This window comes from Carcharhinus amblyrhynchos, chromosome 25, assembly GCF_965287045.1.
Source record: "Carcharhinus amblyrhynchos chromosome 25, sCarAmb.v2.hapA, whole genome shotgun sequence".
NCBI lineage: Eukaryota > Metazoa > Chordata > Chondrichthyes > Carcharhiniformes > Carcharhinidae > Carcharhinus > Carcharhinus amblyrhynchos.
Genome location: NC_137348.1, coordinates 27,530,664 through 27,549,482, shown reverse-complemented (window position 1 = coordinate 27,549,482; position 18,819 = coordinate 27,530,664). Strand labels below are relative to the sequence as shown.

General features: G+C 42.0%; 1 protein-coding gene across 2 annotated transcripts in view; it reads right to left on the bottom strand.

Annotated features, from left to right (window-relative positions):
* Positions 1-18,819, bottom strand: part of LOC145358227 (protein Niban 2-like) — a 206,121-nt gene that overhangs the window by 171,403 nt on the left and 15,899 nt on the right. The window contains exon 1 of one of the 2 annotated variants that reach the window (XM_080212066.1): positions 2,757-2,778. The exons of the other annotated variant lie outside the window; for it this stretch is intronic. Coding sequence (XP_080068192.1) covers positions 2,757-2,763 — 7 coding nt within the window. The 5' untranslated portion in view covers positions 2,764-2,778. Of the gene's footprint in view, positions 1-2,756; positions 2,779-18,819 lie in introns of those variants that run through there. 2 annotated transcript variants of the gene reach the window in all.

Below are 18,819 nucleotides of genomic sequence, written 5' to 3'. Positions count from 1 at the left end.
CCCAATGGAACGAATTTGGACAATGTTAACCCAGCTCCTCAGGGATTTGGCCCAAATGACACAAACATAGCTTCCTCCTTGTCACTTTTCTAATGTTACTTGTGAAGTGAGTCATGATTACAGGAACAAACCTCATCGCCAATGGCGCACTGCTACCCGAGTACAGAGGGAACCACCCATTTATGTTGTGCATTATCAGACTGAAGGTGCTAGTTACACAAAGAGACACTGTTTATCCAGCACTGATATGCTGTAGAGGTGGAAGAGCTTTCCATTGCTGTTTCCTAAGGCGCATGGAATCCCCACAATTACTCTTTTTGAACTTATTTTGGTTGGGTTAGATACCTCATTGCAAAGACTATGCCTCGCAACCGACTACACACCATCTAATCCCGCCCCACCACTGCGTATGGTGCAAAACATTCAGGTGCATAATTAGTGGCGTCGGGGTTGGTGGATTTGGTACTTTTTCCTGCCAGCCCCCTCCCTCAGCAGCATTTAGTATCAAAGTGAGAGAATTCCACTCTTGGTCTTTTGAGATCTCACAAAGAAATGGCTGACCTTTTTCTTGAAATGCCTGTAATTAACAAAAGGAACTAGTGGTGAACTGGAAAGCTCGTCACTTACCTGGGAGCATGCAGCCAGTTCCAACTTGCAATCCAAAACATCCCATACCCACCGTTGAAAACAGTGGAGAGAGTCTGATTGCAGACAGATATTCATTCTATACATACGTTTGTACTCTTCCCAGATTTTGCCTTTGAATCGCGATGAAGAGTAGGGTGGGGTTTAGTAATTGTCAGAAGCATCATTTGCCCTGAAGATCTGATTTGAGAGTCTTCTACTGATATAAACAGCACTTTGAAATTAGAGACCTAATTGAGAATAAAATCTGTTCCCAAAACAAAAAAAAAAGGTCTCCAAACACAAAACCTTAGACATTTCATAATTGCTGCATCAGACCTTGAATCCCCTCCTGAAGTGGACCAGAGGGGTTTGCAACACGCAGCCTTTAGGCCTAACCAGCAGAGTTCTAGCACGATTCCTTTACCTCTACATTCTATGCCCTAGTTACAAACCCAAGTGACTAACTTGCCACTTTTCTTTAAAAAAAAACATAGCCACTATCAATTTAACCTGTCACACTTAGCAATCCAAACGGGCAATCATATTGCTGAAATATGCCCTTTAACCTTAGGTCTTAGAAACACACAAAGGTTGCCTGGTGACTCCAGGGAAAGCAAGATCGCAGTACTTCCCATCTTCCTCCACCCAGGTGTAAAAGAAATCCACAATACCACTTTAAGGAGATCTAGTTACACGCAATGTCCCTGTAAAGTGTGCAGGAATGCCAAAGCCCCACACAGGCTGCACACAAGTTGGCCATCTTAGGTTACACAGTAAGAAGTCTCACAACATTAGGTTAAAATCTAAAAGATCTAAAATCTAAAAAGACTTTAACCTGGTGTTGATACTTCTTACGTGTTTACCCCAGTCCAACGCTAGCATCGCCACATCACCTTAGGTTACCACAGGTGTGTGACTGAGCACTGAAAGAAATCGCCCATGCATTCCAAAAATAATTAGAGCTTACACTGTGAAAGTGTTTTAGCAGCATCCACAACTACATGAAGTGGTTTTCTCCGTCTCCGCAGATTACAACATCAAAGCATGTCAAAAAGAAAATTCACTGATGCAAAGAGGCATTAGCACAGATGACCAAGAGCTTTGTCAAAGAGCTAGGTTTTAAAGGAGCATCTTTAAGATGATCTAGTGGTATTATCACTAGACTATTAACCCAGAAAGTCAGTTAATGTTCTGGGGACTTGGGTTCGAATCCCGCCACTGCAGATGGTGGCATTTGAAATCAATATAAAAAAATGCATTTTAACGATTTTGTCCAAAGCACTGCCAAAAGTTGTTCTATCAAGCATGAGCCAGACATCACAGCAAGTTAAAAGCAAATTACTGTGGATGCTGGAATCTAAAACCAAGAGAAAATGCTGGAAAATTTCAGCAGGTCTGGCAGCATCTGTAAGGACAGAAAAAGGCTGACATTGAGTCGAGATGACCCTTTTTCCATCTTTTTTCTCTCCTTACATATGCTGCCAGACCTGAGATTGTCCAGCATTCTCTTTGATCACAACCAATTAAATCTTCAAGACTTATGGATAGCAAACAGGAATGCAGTGAATTGAAATCAATTTCCCAGCCCTGTGGGATCCATGCACAGAATTGGTTGCGAGAACAAAATTTCAAAAATCAAAACAAGGATAAAGCATGGAATTAAATGTAATGAAAAAGCCCTTAAAAATTAAGTGAGGAATGGGGAACAAACTGCTCAAGTCTGACCAGTTTCCTTCGTCCTTGGCAAGTTCTAACTTCTGCTCCAATGTGATTACTCCATGCTCATTCCGCTCTAACCCACCATGGTCTTGCCCCAACCTGCTTGAACAATCTTAAATTGAGCCACGTTGCACATTGCCTATTGCTACTCTGCCATGTTACTGTTTACTGCTCGTTCTCTCTTTCTAAAGGGCTGTGAACCAAGCCTCCCATCCATTGACTGCGTCTACACTTCCTGCTGCCTTGGAAAGGCTGCCAGCATAATCATGGACCTCACACACACACACCAGAGGCACACTTTCTACCAGGTTCCAATGGGGAGAAAAAAAAAGGTACAAAATTGTGAGATCACGAACCATGTGATTCAAGAACAGCTTTCTCCCTGCTGCCAGAGTTTTGAATGGACCTACCTTGCATTAAGTAGGTCTTTCTCTACACCTTAGCTATGACTGTAACACTACATTTTTTCCTTCTCCCCTATGCAGTCTATGAACTTTGTATAGCATGCAAAGAACAACACTTTTCACTGTATACTAATATGAGACAACAATAAATGAAATTGTGCTGCTGCACCCTATCCAAACCAAAGTTTATTACATCATTCCTTCTCTCTCTCTCCCAGTCAGTATATCTGTCACCACTCACCGGATAAACCAGCTATGCAACCTGGGGGAGCTATAAAAGTAGCTGGCAACAAGCCTCTTGCGGGATCTTTTAAATGTAACCTGCCTGAAGCTGACAGCATCTGATTGGCCACCTATTTTATAGAAACTCCATTATATCACTCTGACTCAAATGGAAAAGTAAAGGTTCACTAGATCTGATCAGAATGTGCAGCTTTCTGTTGGGTTCACAAGATCAGAATTACCCCATTGTGCTGCTGTGTCACAACACACAAGATGAAATCTTACCAATCTGCTTGCCATCTATGGATGAATGCTAAAATGTAGAAGCGTGCAGGCTTATTAAATTCTCACGTACAAAGATCCAAGTGGGGCCCCAGGTTTGCCCACAGAATAATCCGACCCAAGTCCCAGAATCTGAACAAACGATACAAACTACAGGCAACAAATGCACTCGGTATCTTCAAGTCGCATTCCCACCTTAAAGAAGCCATAAGTTCATGCAACATCTGATCATGCTGCGTCATACAAGAATTTTTGAAAATACAGCTTTCATAAAGTTTACAGTCAACATCCATGCTGCCAGAACACCAGATCTTGACAAAATTAATCCATACGGAAAGAATCCTGCAGTACGTTATCAGCTGTGAACACTTGAACTATCACTGGAATAAAAGTGTACACAACAGGACTATAGTTCAGTTGTCCCATTCAGAATCCTGATAAATGACCTCCTTTCGGAATATCTGAATGTCACCTGTCAAACAATTACCTGTTTAAAATACCCTTTCAAAAATGTTTCTACTGCACGATATGATGCTTTATGGGCAAGTGGACATTTTCCTCAATAACCTCAGACATCAATCATCGTAAAATAGAGGAAATGCCAGTGACTCCAAACTTCCTGTTTCTAAAATGGGGACAAGTAATGAGCTTTCCGGGACAAACAACATCAATCTACATTGTTCCATCCAAGGGGATGGACAAAGGGTGCGTTAGTTTTCATTTTAAACTAATGCTTATATTGCCTAAAAACGCAACTTAGTGAATGTCTGCAATAAATAGTTAAAAGGCAAAATGTTGAGTCACAGCCAGCTGTCACTAATGAAGGTCAAACCTCTGAGAATGAATAGGGGCTGGGTGAATAGAGTGCACGGAATGCGGGAGTTGGACTTCTTACCTACTCTTTAGTCTCAGATTGCAACACTGGAGAGGGAGAACAGTTGGTATGGGAAGAAAAATAACTGAACTGCTTTCCCCATGTTATGGTTCAGGTCAGAAACACCACAATGTTTTATGAAACACACCTGGATCACACATTTTGCACCTTGTATTTGGCTAAGATAGGCAGGATATGGTTCACCTCATATGATTCAAATAACCACTAGGGAGCTTTTCTCAAACAAAGTTTATTTAAGAATATAGTTAACATGTAAGCAAAAAAATGAGCAATAAGCTTTATCAATTACAAGCAAAAACCCACCAATAATGTATAACCCTTAAATATATCTAAGATGTTCCAATAAAAATCAAACTTTTAGACAAAACCCTCTTCACAGGTTTAACGGAAAGTCTAATGTTTACATGACATTGGAACTGAGTCCTTCGGATGAATGCTATAGTCCTATTGAAACACTCAGAACTGCCTGGAGTTAGATCAGCTTCCCAGACCAGGGAGACTCTGGTCAAGCCACCAGCACAAATTTTCTACTCCAGGAGGGCTTACAGTTAAACCAGCAGAACCGGCCAAAACCAGAGAGAGAGGGGCAGCAATATACTTCTTTCTGCTCGATACCCCTTCTAAAACTGGCAGCACAGAACTGAAAATGAAAGAGCTATCACCTGATCCGCCAACCAGTTTTGTTCCTGACAACGCACGCTCATAAAACTAGGTTCCAAAGTAAAAATAAACAAACCCCATTCAAGACCACTTAAGGAGCAATAAAAGGACTCATCGTAGACAATCCGGTGCCACAATGAGATCAGCTAAGGCTGTGAGGTACAGAGAACATGATTAAAACAAGCTCTTAAAAAGGTACACTAATGTCACACCAAGGGGAAGAATGAAAGAAAACAACCAAAAAAGGTTCCTTGGAGTTATAATATATTCAGTATACAAATATACGTGTGCCATCATTGAGATCTCCCCATAGGACAAAGGAGACTGGGTTATCAATATAAATATGGGGAGTAGGTATATGGGGCTCACTTTCTCTCATAGTCCTTAAGACAGAAACAATGTAAAAATATCTTTAATGAATGTTAGCAGCCTACGATAAAGTGGTTTCTGGCATATCCAAAGAGTGTCTAATGCAAAAGTGTAGGCTAAAAGTTTCAAGCTGCTTTGCAACCATCAATTTTGGCTCTGACTGTTTCCACAACTCCAGTCACCTGCCTGGAGTTTGACAAGTCACTGTCCACAGCTATTGACCAGGATGTCCACATAAAAACAAATGAGAGTTTGGCTCAAAATAGTTAATGTAAAGGTTCAAAATCATGACACATCAATTTCAATTCAAATAGAATACCAAACTGAAAGACCTCTGAAACAAGCCATTTCTGGCCTTCAACCCTTTTCATAGCATCCTATGGAATAACTGGCCAACTCAAAATACAGGCTTTTTAAAATTTGTCACAAGGTGGCTTACATTAAACACTAATGAAGTTACTGTGAAAATCCCCTAGTCGCCATGCTCCAGCACCTGTTTGGGTACACTGAAAGAACTTAGCATGGTCAATTCATCTAACTTGCATATTTTTTGGATTGTGGGAGGAAACTGGAGCACCTGGAGGAAACCCATGCAGATATGGGGAGAATGTACAAACTCCACAGAGTGATCCAAGCCAGGAATCAAACCTAGGTCCCTGGTGCTGTGAGGCAGCAGCGCAAACCACTGTGCTGTTTTAATAAAAACAAAGCATTATTTGAAGAACTAAAAATTGAACCAATTTCAGATGCACCTGGTCAAAATATTAAAATGCCAGAATAATTTATACCATTACTTTGATGGCTCCCAAAATAGCTTTAAGAAAGGAGACCAAAGCCATATTTGTGTGGTCCCATCTATGGTGGGGAAAAGCCACGGACAGGCTCAGAACTCCTGGCTGAGGAAAGGAAGAAATCAACATTGCGTTGTCTTAGATCAAAATCTCTTTTTGTGTGGGCACTCATTTAGATCTGATTTGTTAAGATTTGAATCCCCAAACAGTCCTTCATTTACACAACTAAATCTAGTGCATTTACCTTACCGGCAGAATTGACAATTTGACTTTTGTTGGGGCCATGATTCAGCTATCAATATAAAGAGAGCGATCTAATGCAAGAGAAAGGATTTTTAAGAATAGCTTTTAGTCTCCTTGAACTCTCAAAATTGCACTTTCCTTGCTCAGGAATTCCAATGGTGCTATGAAATAAAGTGATTCACGATTGAAAACTTAATGTGGCAAGTATTTTGTTTCAATCCAGGAAAATGAGAAGGAAAAAGGTACTGAAATGAAGATTCCACCCAGCCCCCTCTCCCACATCAATCTCCATTTGCTATTTACCAAAGAGCAAGGTCGTTCAGCCTCAGCTGAAGTTCTCAATTATTAATACTGCTTGAATTTCCTGTGAATGAATCACAAAGAGTCAGTTAACATGATATGATTTCCCAACACTTCTTCATGCAAGAAAGAAATGATTCATTTCCACCCCCAATGCCATATATAAAGTTATTCATTTCCATTCAAATGGGAGTGCCCAAGCCAAAAGAGGGAACACAAACAGCAACATAGCTGCAGCTGTCACAGTCAAACTAATGAGGCTTTTGCACTGGGAACCCAAGCATTCAGACTAAAACCGTGTACAACAACCACATTGAGGCAGTACTGCATATCAGAGGTCTCCATCGTTTTTTGCTGGCATTCTCATTCACAACTTGAAGGCTTCTAAAAACATCTCATTTGAACATTTTGTGCTGTCCATAAGACGTCCCGAAGGATGAGAAAGAAATGGAACAGGAGTCGTTTGGCAAGAAACTGTTTCAAGGAAGGTGGAGGCACCCTCATTATTTAAGGAGAGATGGGAGGGTGGGGGTGGGGGGAGACAGGGGTTCAAGTCCGATTTTTAACCTCCTCCTGTCCCATTGTCTCAGAATCCCTACAGTGCAGAAGGAGGCCATTTGGCCCATCAAGTCTGCATTGACTTTGCCAGAGCATCTTACCCAGGCCCTAACCCTGTAACCCATATATTTACCCCACTAATCCCCTCTAGCCTACAAATCTTGGGACACTAAGGGGCAATTTACCATGGCCAATCCACTTAACCTGCACATCTTTGGACATGTCATGTGAAAACTCTGCTGTGCATGGCAATGCAATTTGCAACATTAACGCAGATAAGGTCTCTTGTGGAGAAGAACTAAATAAGCCAAGTTACTCATCCTATCACCATTACACAACTTCTTACTGCTGCTTGAAGTTTACACCAGGTGTGCATTCTCTTTCAAATAACTGATGCAGGAAAACTAGAAATCAAATGGAACAAATCTAAAATCTGGGCTACATGGTGGCACATTGGGCTGTGGTTTTAGGCTGCTTTGACTTGGTGCCAGAAACCATCTCCCAGTTTGGTAGGCATACACACTGTCAAAGTTCAAGCTGTGTACTAGAAAAAGATAAGTTCCTCAGGGCCTCTCTCTCTCACCTCCTGAAGCAACTCTCAGAACCACAGAAGCAAAGGAAAACTGCACAGGAGTGGTACTGAAGCCATACAGAACATTGGTTAGATTACATTTGGAATACAGCGAAGAGCTCTGGCTTCCATTATAAGAGACATAGAGGCATTGGAAGGAGCAAAAATAACTACAATGATGCCAGAGTTAAGGGATTATACCCATCAGGAAAGGCTTTCCCTAGGAATAGAAAACTGACAGACATCTATGTTATGAAAGGGTTTCATGATGTGGAGATGCTGGTGTTGGACTGGGGTAAATACAGTAACCTGGTGTTGTGAGACTTAAAGTCCAACAGATTTATTTGGTAGCAAAATCCACTAGCTTTTGGAACACTGCTCCTTCATCAGGCAAGTCATATGGTCGTTCACACTTACTTGACAAAAGAGCAGTGCTCCAAAAGCTAGTGGATTTTGCTACCAAATAAATCTGTTGGACTTAACTTGGTGTTACGAGACTTCTTACTATGAAACGGTTTGACAGAGTATGCCTAAAGATGCTTCCACTGGTGGGCAATGCCAGAAATGTGGACCATCAATGCAAGTTAATCACTAATAAATCCAATAGGGAATCCAGAAGAAACATCTAATAGTTAAAAGTCTGTAACTTGCTACCACAAGGAACAATTGAAGCAAATAGGGCCACCGTCTCAGGATACAGGGCAAGCTGTTTAGGGTAGAAATGAAGAGAAATTTCTTAGCTCAAGAGGGTGGTGAGCCAGTGAAATTTTCTACCACTGTGGAGGCCAAGTGGCAGTGTATTTCAGAAATAGATAGATTGAGCCACTAAGAGGGGTAAGGGAAGTATGTAGAAGTTATGGCATTGAGAGAGACTCAGCCATGATCTCAATGAATGGCAGAGCAGGCATAATGGGCAAAATGGCCCACTCCTCATTTTCTAGGATTCTATGGCATTGATGCTGTTAGTGGCAAAGAATTATTCTATAACAATAGATTAGATTGACAGGCTAGATAAGCAAGGCTTGTGTAGAGCACGAACACTGACATGGACCCATTGAGCTGAACAGCCTAGTCCAGTGTTGAACTAAGGCATAGTGCACTGCATGGGAGGGAACAGTACACGAAGAAAATTAATTAAAAATTAAAAAGGAAATAAAACAGATTTACGTTTGGCAACACGTTCAAATCTATTCAACAGTTTTACGATCCACAAATATTTACAGGGTAAATCAATTCTGTTCTTTTGTTCTGGTGTTCCCATCCTCTGATATGAAAGTATTTCACAGCTTTCTAACATACAATGCGCCACCCCATGTTCTAGGCATCAAGCCAATTTAAGGTTGTTCATACCAGGCTGTGAGAATTTGTCTCCTGTACAGTAGAATTCTACTCTAAACCTTGTGCAATCACACTATACTTTGTACAGAGAAAACGTCACCCTGTTCAACCACAATGGCTACTAAGAGCATGCAGATAAACACAAGAGAATCTGATTGCACCAATATGTACCTTGCTCCAACTCCACACATTAGTTGCTAATTCTTTGCGAGAAGAGAATTTACAACAAAATATGCAAAGAATAATAGAAATATTTTGTTACGTACATGTAATATCCCTAGCACTATGCTTCAGAGGTTTCATGCATGCATTATTTCCCATGGGATGTAATCCTTTGTACTGGCTTCTTGAACCCAAAACTATATTTAGGGAGGGTCACAGAAATTAATGGGCAAGTTCCAAGGATTGCTGCAAAAAAAAATGTGAAATCAAAATCTATAACCCTAGATCCAAAAAGCATAAAGAATTTCTGCATCATTAGATTCATGGACAAGCTGATGAAAGTTCCGTTTACAATGTGAAAAAGCAGTCAAAAGGTTAAATCAGGATATATTGTCTTTTACAAGCACTGCAACACAAATAGACCATTTGCGCAGAATTCCACTGACAGGAAATCTGATCGTGTATCACTGGAATGTTTGGAGAAACATTCTTGAATTCCAGTCTCTACTGTGGGTTTGTTCAACCATTAAGAACAACAAAGCTCCATCTATCATTGCTTCAGGAGACGGGTCAGAATTTTTAATGCCTTTCCTACAATGATTTGGCAGGATTGTGTAGGGAAGAGGAGAAAGCAAGATGGCATTTTGAAGCAATAAAGCAAATCATTGAGGTGGAAACTGATGTAGATAATATAGCCAATTGTAAGCAAGGTAATGACGCAGGGGTGGACGGGGGTGGGGGTGGAAGGTTGGCTGGATGGCTAGTCCATGATACAGTGTGCTGCTGGCATCACAGGTTCAATTCCCACATCAGCTGACCCTTGCCCCTCAGGTTAAAAATCACCAGCCTACAGTCATCTGGGACTATGGCAATGTTACCTAGGCAAGATGATAACTAAACACTGCTTCCACTAGCCTCAACACATAGGCGAGTTACTGGTGTTTCCGAACTGCAGTTGAACGTAATCAAGATATCTTAGGACCTTGGCACACTCGGCAAATTTCCAATTTCTCCAGCAATCCCAGTGCATACTAGATCAAATCAAATGACTAGGCGAGAGGTTAAATATACTTTGTTTTCAAGTCAAAGCACTTGGCTATTTACACGAGTTGTATCTACACTACATTCTTAAAATAGGATGGTAACCCATTAAGAGTTGTTATTGTAAGTAAGTTTTAGAATTTATTATAAACTCACAAGGGGCATGTCCTCAGTCTTTTTCCCCCCCCGCCCCCCGTAAATCGTTTCTCAGCCTTTTGGTTAAGATCAAGCCCAAGCCCAAGATGGAGTGCAATGACTTATCTTGTCAGCTTGGATCTTCTTTGTCTCCCTTGTGAGGACTATAATTGGATTCAATTGGGATTTCAATTTGGTTTTTGCAGCAAGTAAGGGATGGCTTTGAGTTTGTCTGGTCCCTTCTAAGCATTGGCTCTGTAACTTTAAGGATGGAGTAAAAATGTTTGTAAAACAGCATCAAGTCCTGTAACAGAAAACAAGTGAGAGTGGGAGAATGTTGGTTATTTTTGGTTTGAGGTGATGGGCAACAGGCTGTAACTTTTTCATCTTGTCACCAGTTTGGCTAAGATTGGTTAATTTGTCGTGAAAGGTTCAAATTTGGAAGCTTACTGCTTGGTGTCACGTCATAGTGCTTTGTACCATTTGCTACCAACTACCCAGTTATTTAAATAACTCCTTTTAGGGAAAGGAGAAGGATTAAGGGATGAGGATTCCCAGTGAGGCATAGTGACTTCAGAAGCTGAGCTTTCTCTCTGGAACCAGCAATATGTGGGACAGATCCAAGAGGGTTTTGTAAATGTTGTGGTAACGTCAACAATGATAGTTTCCATTGGTCAGCAAAACTGTACAAGCGCACAAATTTAATGATAAATTAAGGAGATGGTTCCAAAAAATAATTCTTTCATGCACTGGCTGGTTAAAAATATGGAATTCTCTTACACAAGCCAATGTTGAAACAAGGACCACATTGTTTTGAAAGGGGATCATAGGATATTTTGAAAAAGAGTGGAATGCTAATTTAAATGTGTGGAGTGAGCAGGGAGATAGAGATTAGGCTAAGTGGCAGGATTGTGCAGGGAAGAGGAGAAATACACAACAACTTGATGGCTTGAATGGTTTCCACAGTAAAATTATCCCATAAATTTTTTGTGTTCATAGAATCCTTACAGTGCACAAGGAGACCATTTGGCCCATTGAATCTCTATTTTGTTTTGAACTGCTCTTGAAACCAGAATTGAGGGGTATTTGAGTAGATAGGTGTCCTGTAGTAACTGTCTCGTTTACAGAAAATTCATGGAATCACAGAATCCCTATGGTACAGAAGTAGGCCCTTTTGGTACAGACTGAGCCACTCTCCGAAAGAGCATCCCATCCAGGCCCTATACCCATAACCCCATGTATTTCCCCGGTAATGCACTAGCCTATACATCTTGGGACATTAAAAGGGGTAATTTAGCATGGCCAAACCACCTAACCTGCACGTCTTTGGACTGTGGGAGGAAACTGGAGCACCCAGGAGGAAACCCACACAGACAGAGAGTACACACAAACTCCACACAATCACCTGAGATTGGAATTGAACATGGGTCCCTGGCACTGAGGCAGCTGTGCTAACCACTGCACCAAATGGACAAAATTGAAGGCCTGAGGCCTTGCAATCAAATTAAGTCAGCTACATGCATCAGGAAATTTGTTTCAAGAAAGAGAGGCAGAACAATGGGAAGACAGATTGCAAACCTTTCCTCTAGGTTCTGAAAGGGCGTGTTGGTGTTTTCAGGAAACTCTTGTAGAAACAGATCAGAGATATTCAGGTTATACAACGTCTATAACAGCAAGCTGTATATTCTCGGTAATGTCAACATTACCACAACATTTACAAAAACCTCTTGGATCTATCCCACATATTGCTGGTTCCAGAGAGAAAGCTCAGCTTTTGAAGTCACTACGCCTCACTGGGAATCCTCATCCCTTAATCCTTCTCTTTTCCCTAAAAGGAGTTATTCAAATAACTGGGCAGTTGGTAACAAATGGTACAAAGCACTATGACGTAACACCAAGTAGTAAGCTTCCAAATTTGAACCTTTTACGATGAATTAACCAATCTTGGCCAAACTGGTGACCAAGATGAAAAAGTTACAACCTCTTGTCCATCATCTCAAGAAACCAAAAATAACCATATTATTCTGCTATATGGAATCATCCATAAAATGCAACAACAAAAAAAATCAAACCTGCAAATGTAGCAGCTCGGTCATACCAAAGAAAGCATCGCACATGATTAAAGTTACTAGATAAAGACACGTTTAACATTATTGGACAGACATTCAGGAATTGTACCACAGTAATGAGGGCTTGCACTGTAAACCTGCAGTTACATGGAACCTTTTTTGACATCCTAATGCACTTCATAACTCAAGATACTTCTGAAGTGTAGCACTGTTGATAATGTGGGAGGAAATTAACACGAGTAAATTAAAATGCCCAGTTTTTTTGAAGTTTAAACCTATAAAAAAGAAGTTACTTCGTGGATAAACTAGGATAGCAGTCTTGCTTTTCAAAAAAAAAAGCACAATGGAATCTTTTATATTCACCTGAGTGCTCAGAAGGGGTCCAATGTCTCACTTGAAAGACAGAATTTCCAGTGAGACAGCAATCCATCAGTAATCCACTGAAGTGCCAACCTTGATTGTACCTCAAGTTTCTGGAATGCAGTTTGAACTCACCACGGACTCAGGAGAATGCCACCACTTAGCCAACGCTGACAGGCAAAGGAATTAAACTTCAAATTTTCCCTATTCATGTAGTGCCACACTACGAGAATTAATCAATGCTACTGAGATTTTGTGATGTGATACGGTTCAAGATGAATGGGAGGCATTTTTGACCTTCAAAATCCTTCAGATGCGTTTCGGTGGAGGCTGAAAATTGAACCTGGAACCCCACCTTGTCTGTGTCACTTAGTTATATCCTGCCTGCGTTCTGAAATGTGACACCTGCTTAACAGGTACATGCAGCTTCAGCGAGTAATGGGGCTATGTTAAATTAATTGGTGCAGTAGCTTACTGCACCATTCTTGCAGCAGATGGCATGCAGCTTTTGCTTTGTACCCGCAGTGATTTTTGCTTTATTATGAGAAGGGCATGGAGGGAAGGAATCCTTTCTGTTTACTTTTTAAAAGCAGCAAAATTTAATTTCCAGAACTCTGGAAAGTACGAGAGAAAGAACATCAAGGGTCAGAGAGTTACAGCATGGAAACAGGCCCTTCAGTCCAACTTGTCCATGCCGCCCTGTTTTTAACCATTAAGCTAATCCCAATTGCCCATGTTTGGCTCATATCCCTCTATACCTGTCTTATCCATGTAACTGTGCAAATGCTTTTCAAAAGACAAAATTGTACCCACCTCTGGCAGCTCGTTCCAGACACTTGTCACCCTCTGGGTCCTCTCACCTTAAAACTTACGCCTTCTAGTTTTAGATCCCCTTCCTTTGAGAAAAGATGTTGACTATCTACTTTATCTGTGCCCCTCATTATTTTTAAAGACTGCGATAAAACCATCCCTAAGCTTCCTACTCTCCAGGGAAAAAAGTCCCAGCCTAGCTAGCCTCTCCTTATAACTCAAACCATCAAGTCCTGATAGCATCTGAGTAAATCTTTTCTGCACTCTTTTTAGAATAATAGTATTATTATTAATAAATATTTTTCTAAAATAGGGTGACCAGATATGCACACAGTAATCCAAGTGTTGCCTTACCAATGTCTTGTACAAATTCAACATATACACACTGTTTCAGCTTAAAACAAACAATGTCTTTCACTGGTTCATTCTGCAGGGCAAATTCAAGCTATCCACTTTAAATTTCAAACAAGACATGGCAGTTAACTGTTAATTATCAACTAGTGCATTTTTCATGGCAATGCCTCTATCAAGCGATCAGCATTCTCTTCTCATACATTATAAAGTTGTTGTTTCTCTTGACATTGGTATTCTTGTGACTGCCCTGATGAGTACAGACAATAAAGCTTTGACAAAATATCTTCTTCAGTAATATTAAAATTGTGTACTACCAAATCACTAGAAATATCATTACAATGTACTTAATCTGATATTTAGTGAACAATATTCAAATAACATACAGTTCACTTCAGTCTTGAGCTCTTTGTAAGGAACATTAGGAGATAAGAACATAAGAAATAGGAGCAGGAGTAGGCCATCTAGCCCTTCGAGCCTGCCCCGCCATTCAATATCATGGCTGATCTGTCGCTGCTCAGTTCCACTTTCCCGCCCTCTCCCCATAACCCTTAATCCCCTCTCTTATCAAAAACCCATCAACCCGCATCTTAAAAATATTTAGCGAGGCAGCCTCCACCACTTCAACGGGCAGAGAATTCCAGAGATTCACCACCCTTTGAGTGAAGAACTTCCTCCTCAACTCCGTTCTAAACCGCCCCCCTTTTATCTTGAGGCTGTGCCCCCTAGTCCTACTGTCTTTTTTGAGAGGGAAGAGTCTCTCCACCTCTATCCTATCCATCCCATTCATCATCTTATACGTCTCAATGAGATCTCCCCTCATTCTTCTAAACTCTAACGAGTACAAGCCCAGTTTATTCAGCCTCTCCTCATAACTCAACCCCCTCAACTCCGGTATCAGCCTAGTAAACCTCCTCTGCACTCCCTCCAAGGCCAAAATATCTTTGCGCAGGTGCGGCGCCCAAAACTGCACACAGTACTCCAGCTGCGGCCTCACCAATGCCCTATACAGCTGCAGCAAGACCTCCCTACTTTTATATTCAATCCCCCTCGCTATGAAGGCCAGCATCCCATTCGCCTTCCTGACCACCTGCTGCACCTGCAAGCTGGGTTTTTGCGACTCATGCACAAGGACCCCGAGGTCCCTCTGCACCGTCGCCTGCTGCAGTTTTTCGCCCCGTAAGTAATAGTCCTTCCTACCATTCTTCCTACCAAAGTGGACCACCTCACACTTGCCAACATTAAATTCCATTTGCCATTTCCTGGCCCATTCGCCCAGCCTATCTAGATCCTTCTGCAGACTTTCCACATCCTCCGCACAATTTGCCGTTCCCCCAATCTTGGTGTCATCAGCAAATTTCGACACCCTACACTCGGTTCCCTCCTCCAGATCATCTATATAAGTGGTAAAAAGCTGAGGCCCCAGCACCGACCCCTGGGGCACTCCACTAGTCACCATCCGCCAATCCGAATAGCACCCATTGACCCCCACTCTCTGCCTCCTATTTGACAACCAATCCTCTATCCACACTAACACCCTACCCCCAACTCCATGTCCCTTGACCTTCTGCAATAACCTCTTGAGGTACTTTGTCAAACGCCTTCTGAAAATCTAGAAAGACCACATCCACCGGCTCTCCTCTATCCACCGCCCTAGACACATCCTCATAGAACTCCAGTAAATTTGTCAGACACGACTTTCCTTTAATGAAACCATGCTGCGTCTGCTCTATCAAGCAATTCCCTTCAAGATGCCTCGCAATTTCCTCAATGACAGATTCTAACATTTTACCTACCACAGACGTTAAACTAACCGGCCTATAATTCCCCACCTTTTGCCTGGCACCCTTCTTAAACAACGGCGTAACATTAGCCATTTTCCAATCATCCGGCACTTCCCCGGAATCCAGCGACGTCTGGAAAATAACCACCAAGGCATCCACCATCACCTCCGCCATTTCTTTCAGAACCCTCGGATGCATTCCATCCGGTCCTGGGGACTTGTCCACAATCAGCCCCTCCAGTCTGTCGAGCACCGCCTCTCTAGTAACAGTAATGTCATTAAGACCCTCCAGTCCTACCACCTTTCCATCGCTAACACCCGGCAAATTATTCACGTCCTCCTCCGTGAAGACAGAAACAAAAAAGTTATTCAAGACCTTAGCCATATCCCCATCCCCTACCACTAGGTCCCCTTTCTCATCCTCTAAAGGGTCAACATTCACCCTAGCCAGCCTCTTCCTTTTTATATATTTATAAAAACTCTTGCTATCCTTTTTTATATTAAGCGCTTGCCCAGCTTCATAGTTTCTCCTACCCTTCTTTATCAACTTCTTTGTCAATCTTTGTTGACATTTAAACCTCTCCCAATCCTCTTCTCGCCCAATACTCTTAGCTACTCTAAATTCCTCCGCTTTTAATTTAACACTTTCCTTCACCTCCTTCGTTATCCACGGCTTATTACCTCTCCTCCTACTATCCTTTTTGACCATCGGAATAAATTTCTGCTGAGCACCAAGAAAGATCTCCTTAAAGATCCTCCACTGCTCCTCAACAGACCCTCCCTCCAACACGCTCCCCCAGTCCACATTCGCCAATTCTTCTCATCCTACCATACTCCCCTCTATTCAAAGGACGTGTGTCCGGGAACCCACTTTCTCCTCCTCCATCTGCACCAGAAACTCCACCATACAATGATCACTCTCCCCAAGAGGATCCTTCACCACAAGGTCCCTAATTCTACCCGCCTCATTACACAGCACCAGATCCAAGATAGCTCGCTCCCTCGTCGGCTCCAACACACACTGTTCCAGGAAACTATCCCGGCAGCATTCCAAGAACTCTTCCTCGAGCCCCCCGCGTCCAACATGGGTTGACCAATCAATATGCAGATTGAAATCCCCCATAACTACGGCCGTCCCATTCCTCCACGCTGCACTTATTTGCGCGTTAACAGCCCGCCCCACCTCCAGATCATTATTCGGGGGCCTATAGACAACACCCACCAGCGTCTTCCTCCCTTTGCTGTTCCTAATCTCCACCCACAACGATTCCACCCTCTGCTCCTTGGATCCAATATCCTCCCTTGCTACCACCGTGATGCTATCCTTAATCAGCAGAGCTACGCCCCCCCCTTTCCCTCCTGCCTATCCTTCCTAAACACTTGATAGCCCTGTACATTCAGCTCCCAGTCCCTGTCACCCTGCAGCCACGTCTCTGTAATGGCCACCAGATCGTATCCATTTGTGTCGATCTGCACCACCAGCTCACCCACAATGAGTCCAACATTCACAAGAAACATACATAACCGGGAAGTCATGATCTGGATTCACATGTAAAGCAACGATCAAAAATAAGCACTACTTTGGAATATGTTAGAAGACTTGCAGGGTAAGCAATGCTCTAATTTGCTCAAGATTTAGGAGAAGTTAGCAAGATTCTTTCTTCTCATAGTAACTCTTCAATGTCCACTGTCTGGACATGGGTTCAACATTACTTGACTTGTTAGAAGGACAAAAGGTAGCCTCCTAAAGTCACCTTTACCAATGGAAGGTGTGATAACTTGCATGTAAAGGCAATGTATCTACTTGTGGGGAGATTAAAATACTGGCCAAAATGAGTTGCCAGAGGCAGGTACAATTTTGTCTTTTAAAAGCATTTAGACAGTTATATGGGTAAGATTGGTATAGAGGGATATGGGCCAAACGTGGGCAATTAGGACTTGCTTAATGGTTAAAAACTGGACAGCATGGACAAGTTGGGCTGAAGGGCCTGTTTCCATACGATAACTTTATGATACTTGATGTTCTTTCTCTCGTACTTCTCTTGCATTCCAGAGGTTCTGGAAATTAAGTTTTGATGCTTTTAAAAAATTGACCTTGGCTCAATGGTTATAACTCACCTTGGGAGTCAGAAGGGTGTGCCAAAGACTTGATAAATTAGGTTAGCACTCTGGGTCAGTATGAAGCGAAAATATTACATTTGTTGGTGTGTTTAAATTATGAAGATCCTACTCAAAAGGAGAGATTAATACCTTCTATCAACACCATCTGAAAAATCAATTAACTGGCGATTCAATGTGCTGAGATTTTGCTGTGCATAAAAGGCAGGTTTTAAAAAAAAAATCATTCATGTTGGCACTGGCAAGACCAGCATTTATTACCCATATTTATTGTCATTTGGGGAACTGCTTTCCTGGATCCCTGCAGTCTGCCTGAAGGGACATCCACAGTGCTATCGAAGGAGGGAGTTCCAGGATTTTGACCCAATGATGAAGCAACAACGATATATTGCCAAGTTGTGGTATACAGCAGTTTGAAGGGGAACTTGCATGTGACGGCGATTCCCATGGAGTTTCTGCTCTTGTCCTTTTAGCGGCTTTTGAGGGGCCTCCGTTAGTGAGTTCCTCATTCCAATCACTAAAAATATTTCTTCCCAATTCCCTACTGGATCTATTAGCGACTACGTTTTGGTCAGTATTTAAATCTCCCCACAAGTAGATACATCATCTTTACATACAAGTTATCAAACCCTTCCATAAGTAAAAGGTGACCTTTAGGATGCTATCCCTTACCCTAACAAGTGAAGCTATGTTGAACCCATTGCCAGACAGCTGACGTTGAAGGAGGTACTATGAGAAGAAAGGATCTTGCTACCTTCTCCTAGGTCTTGAGCTATTTAGACCATTGCTCACCCAAGTCTTCCAACATATTCTGAAGAGTTTTGGCTATTAAATTTGGGTTTTCTAGTTAATTGTTTGGACAACTAATTTTCAAGTACAGAAAATGCTGGAAAATCTCTGCAGTTCTGACAGCATCTGTGGGGAGAGTATAGAGCTGACCACGAGTCTTCTAGACTTGAAGCAGATGCTGCCAGACCCTGAGATTTAAGTCTTTTCAGTTTTTGTTTGACT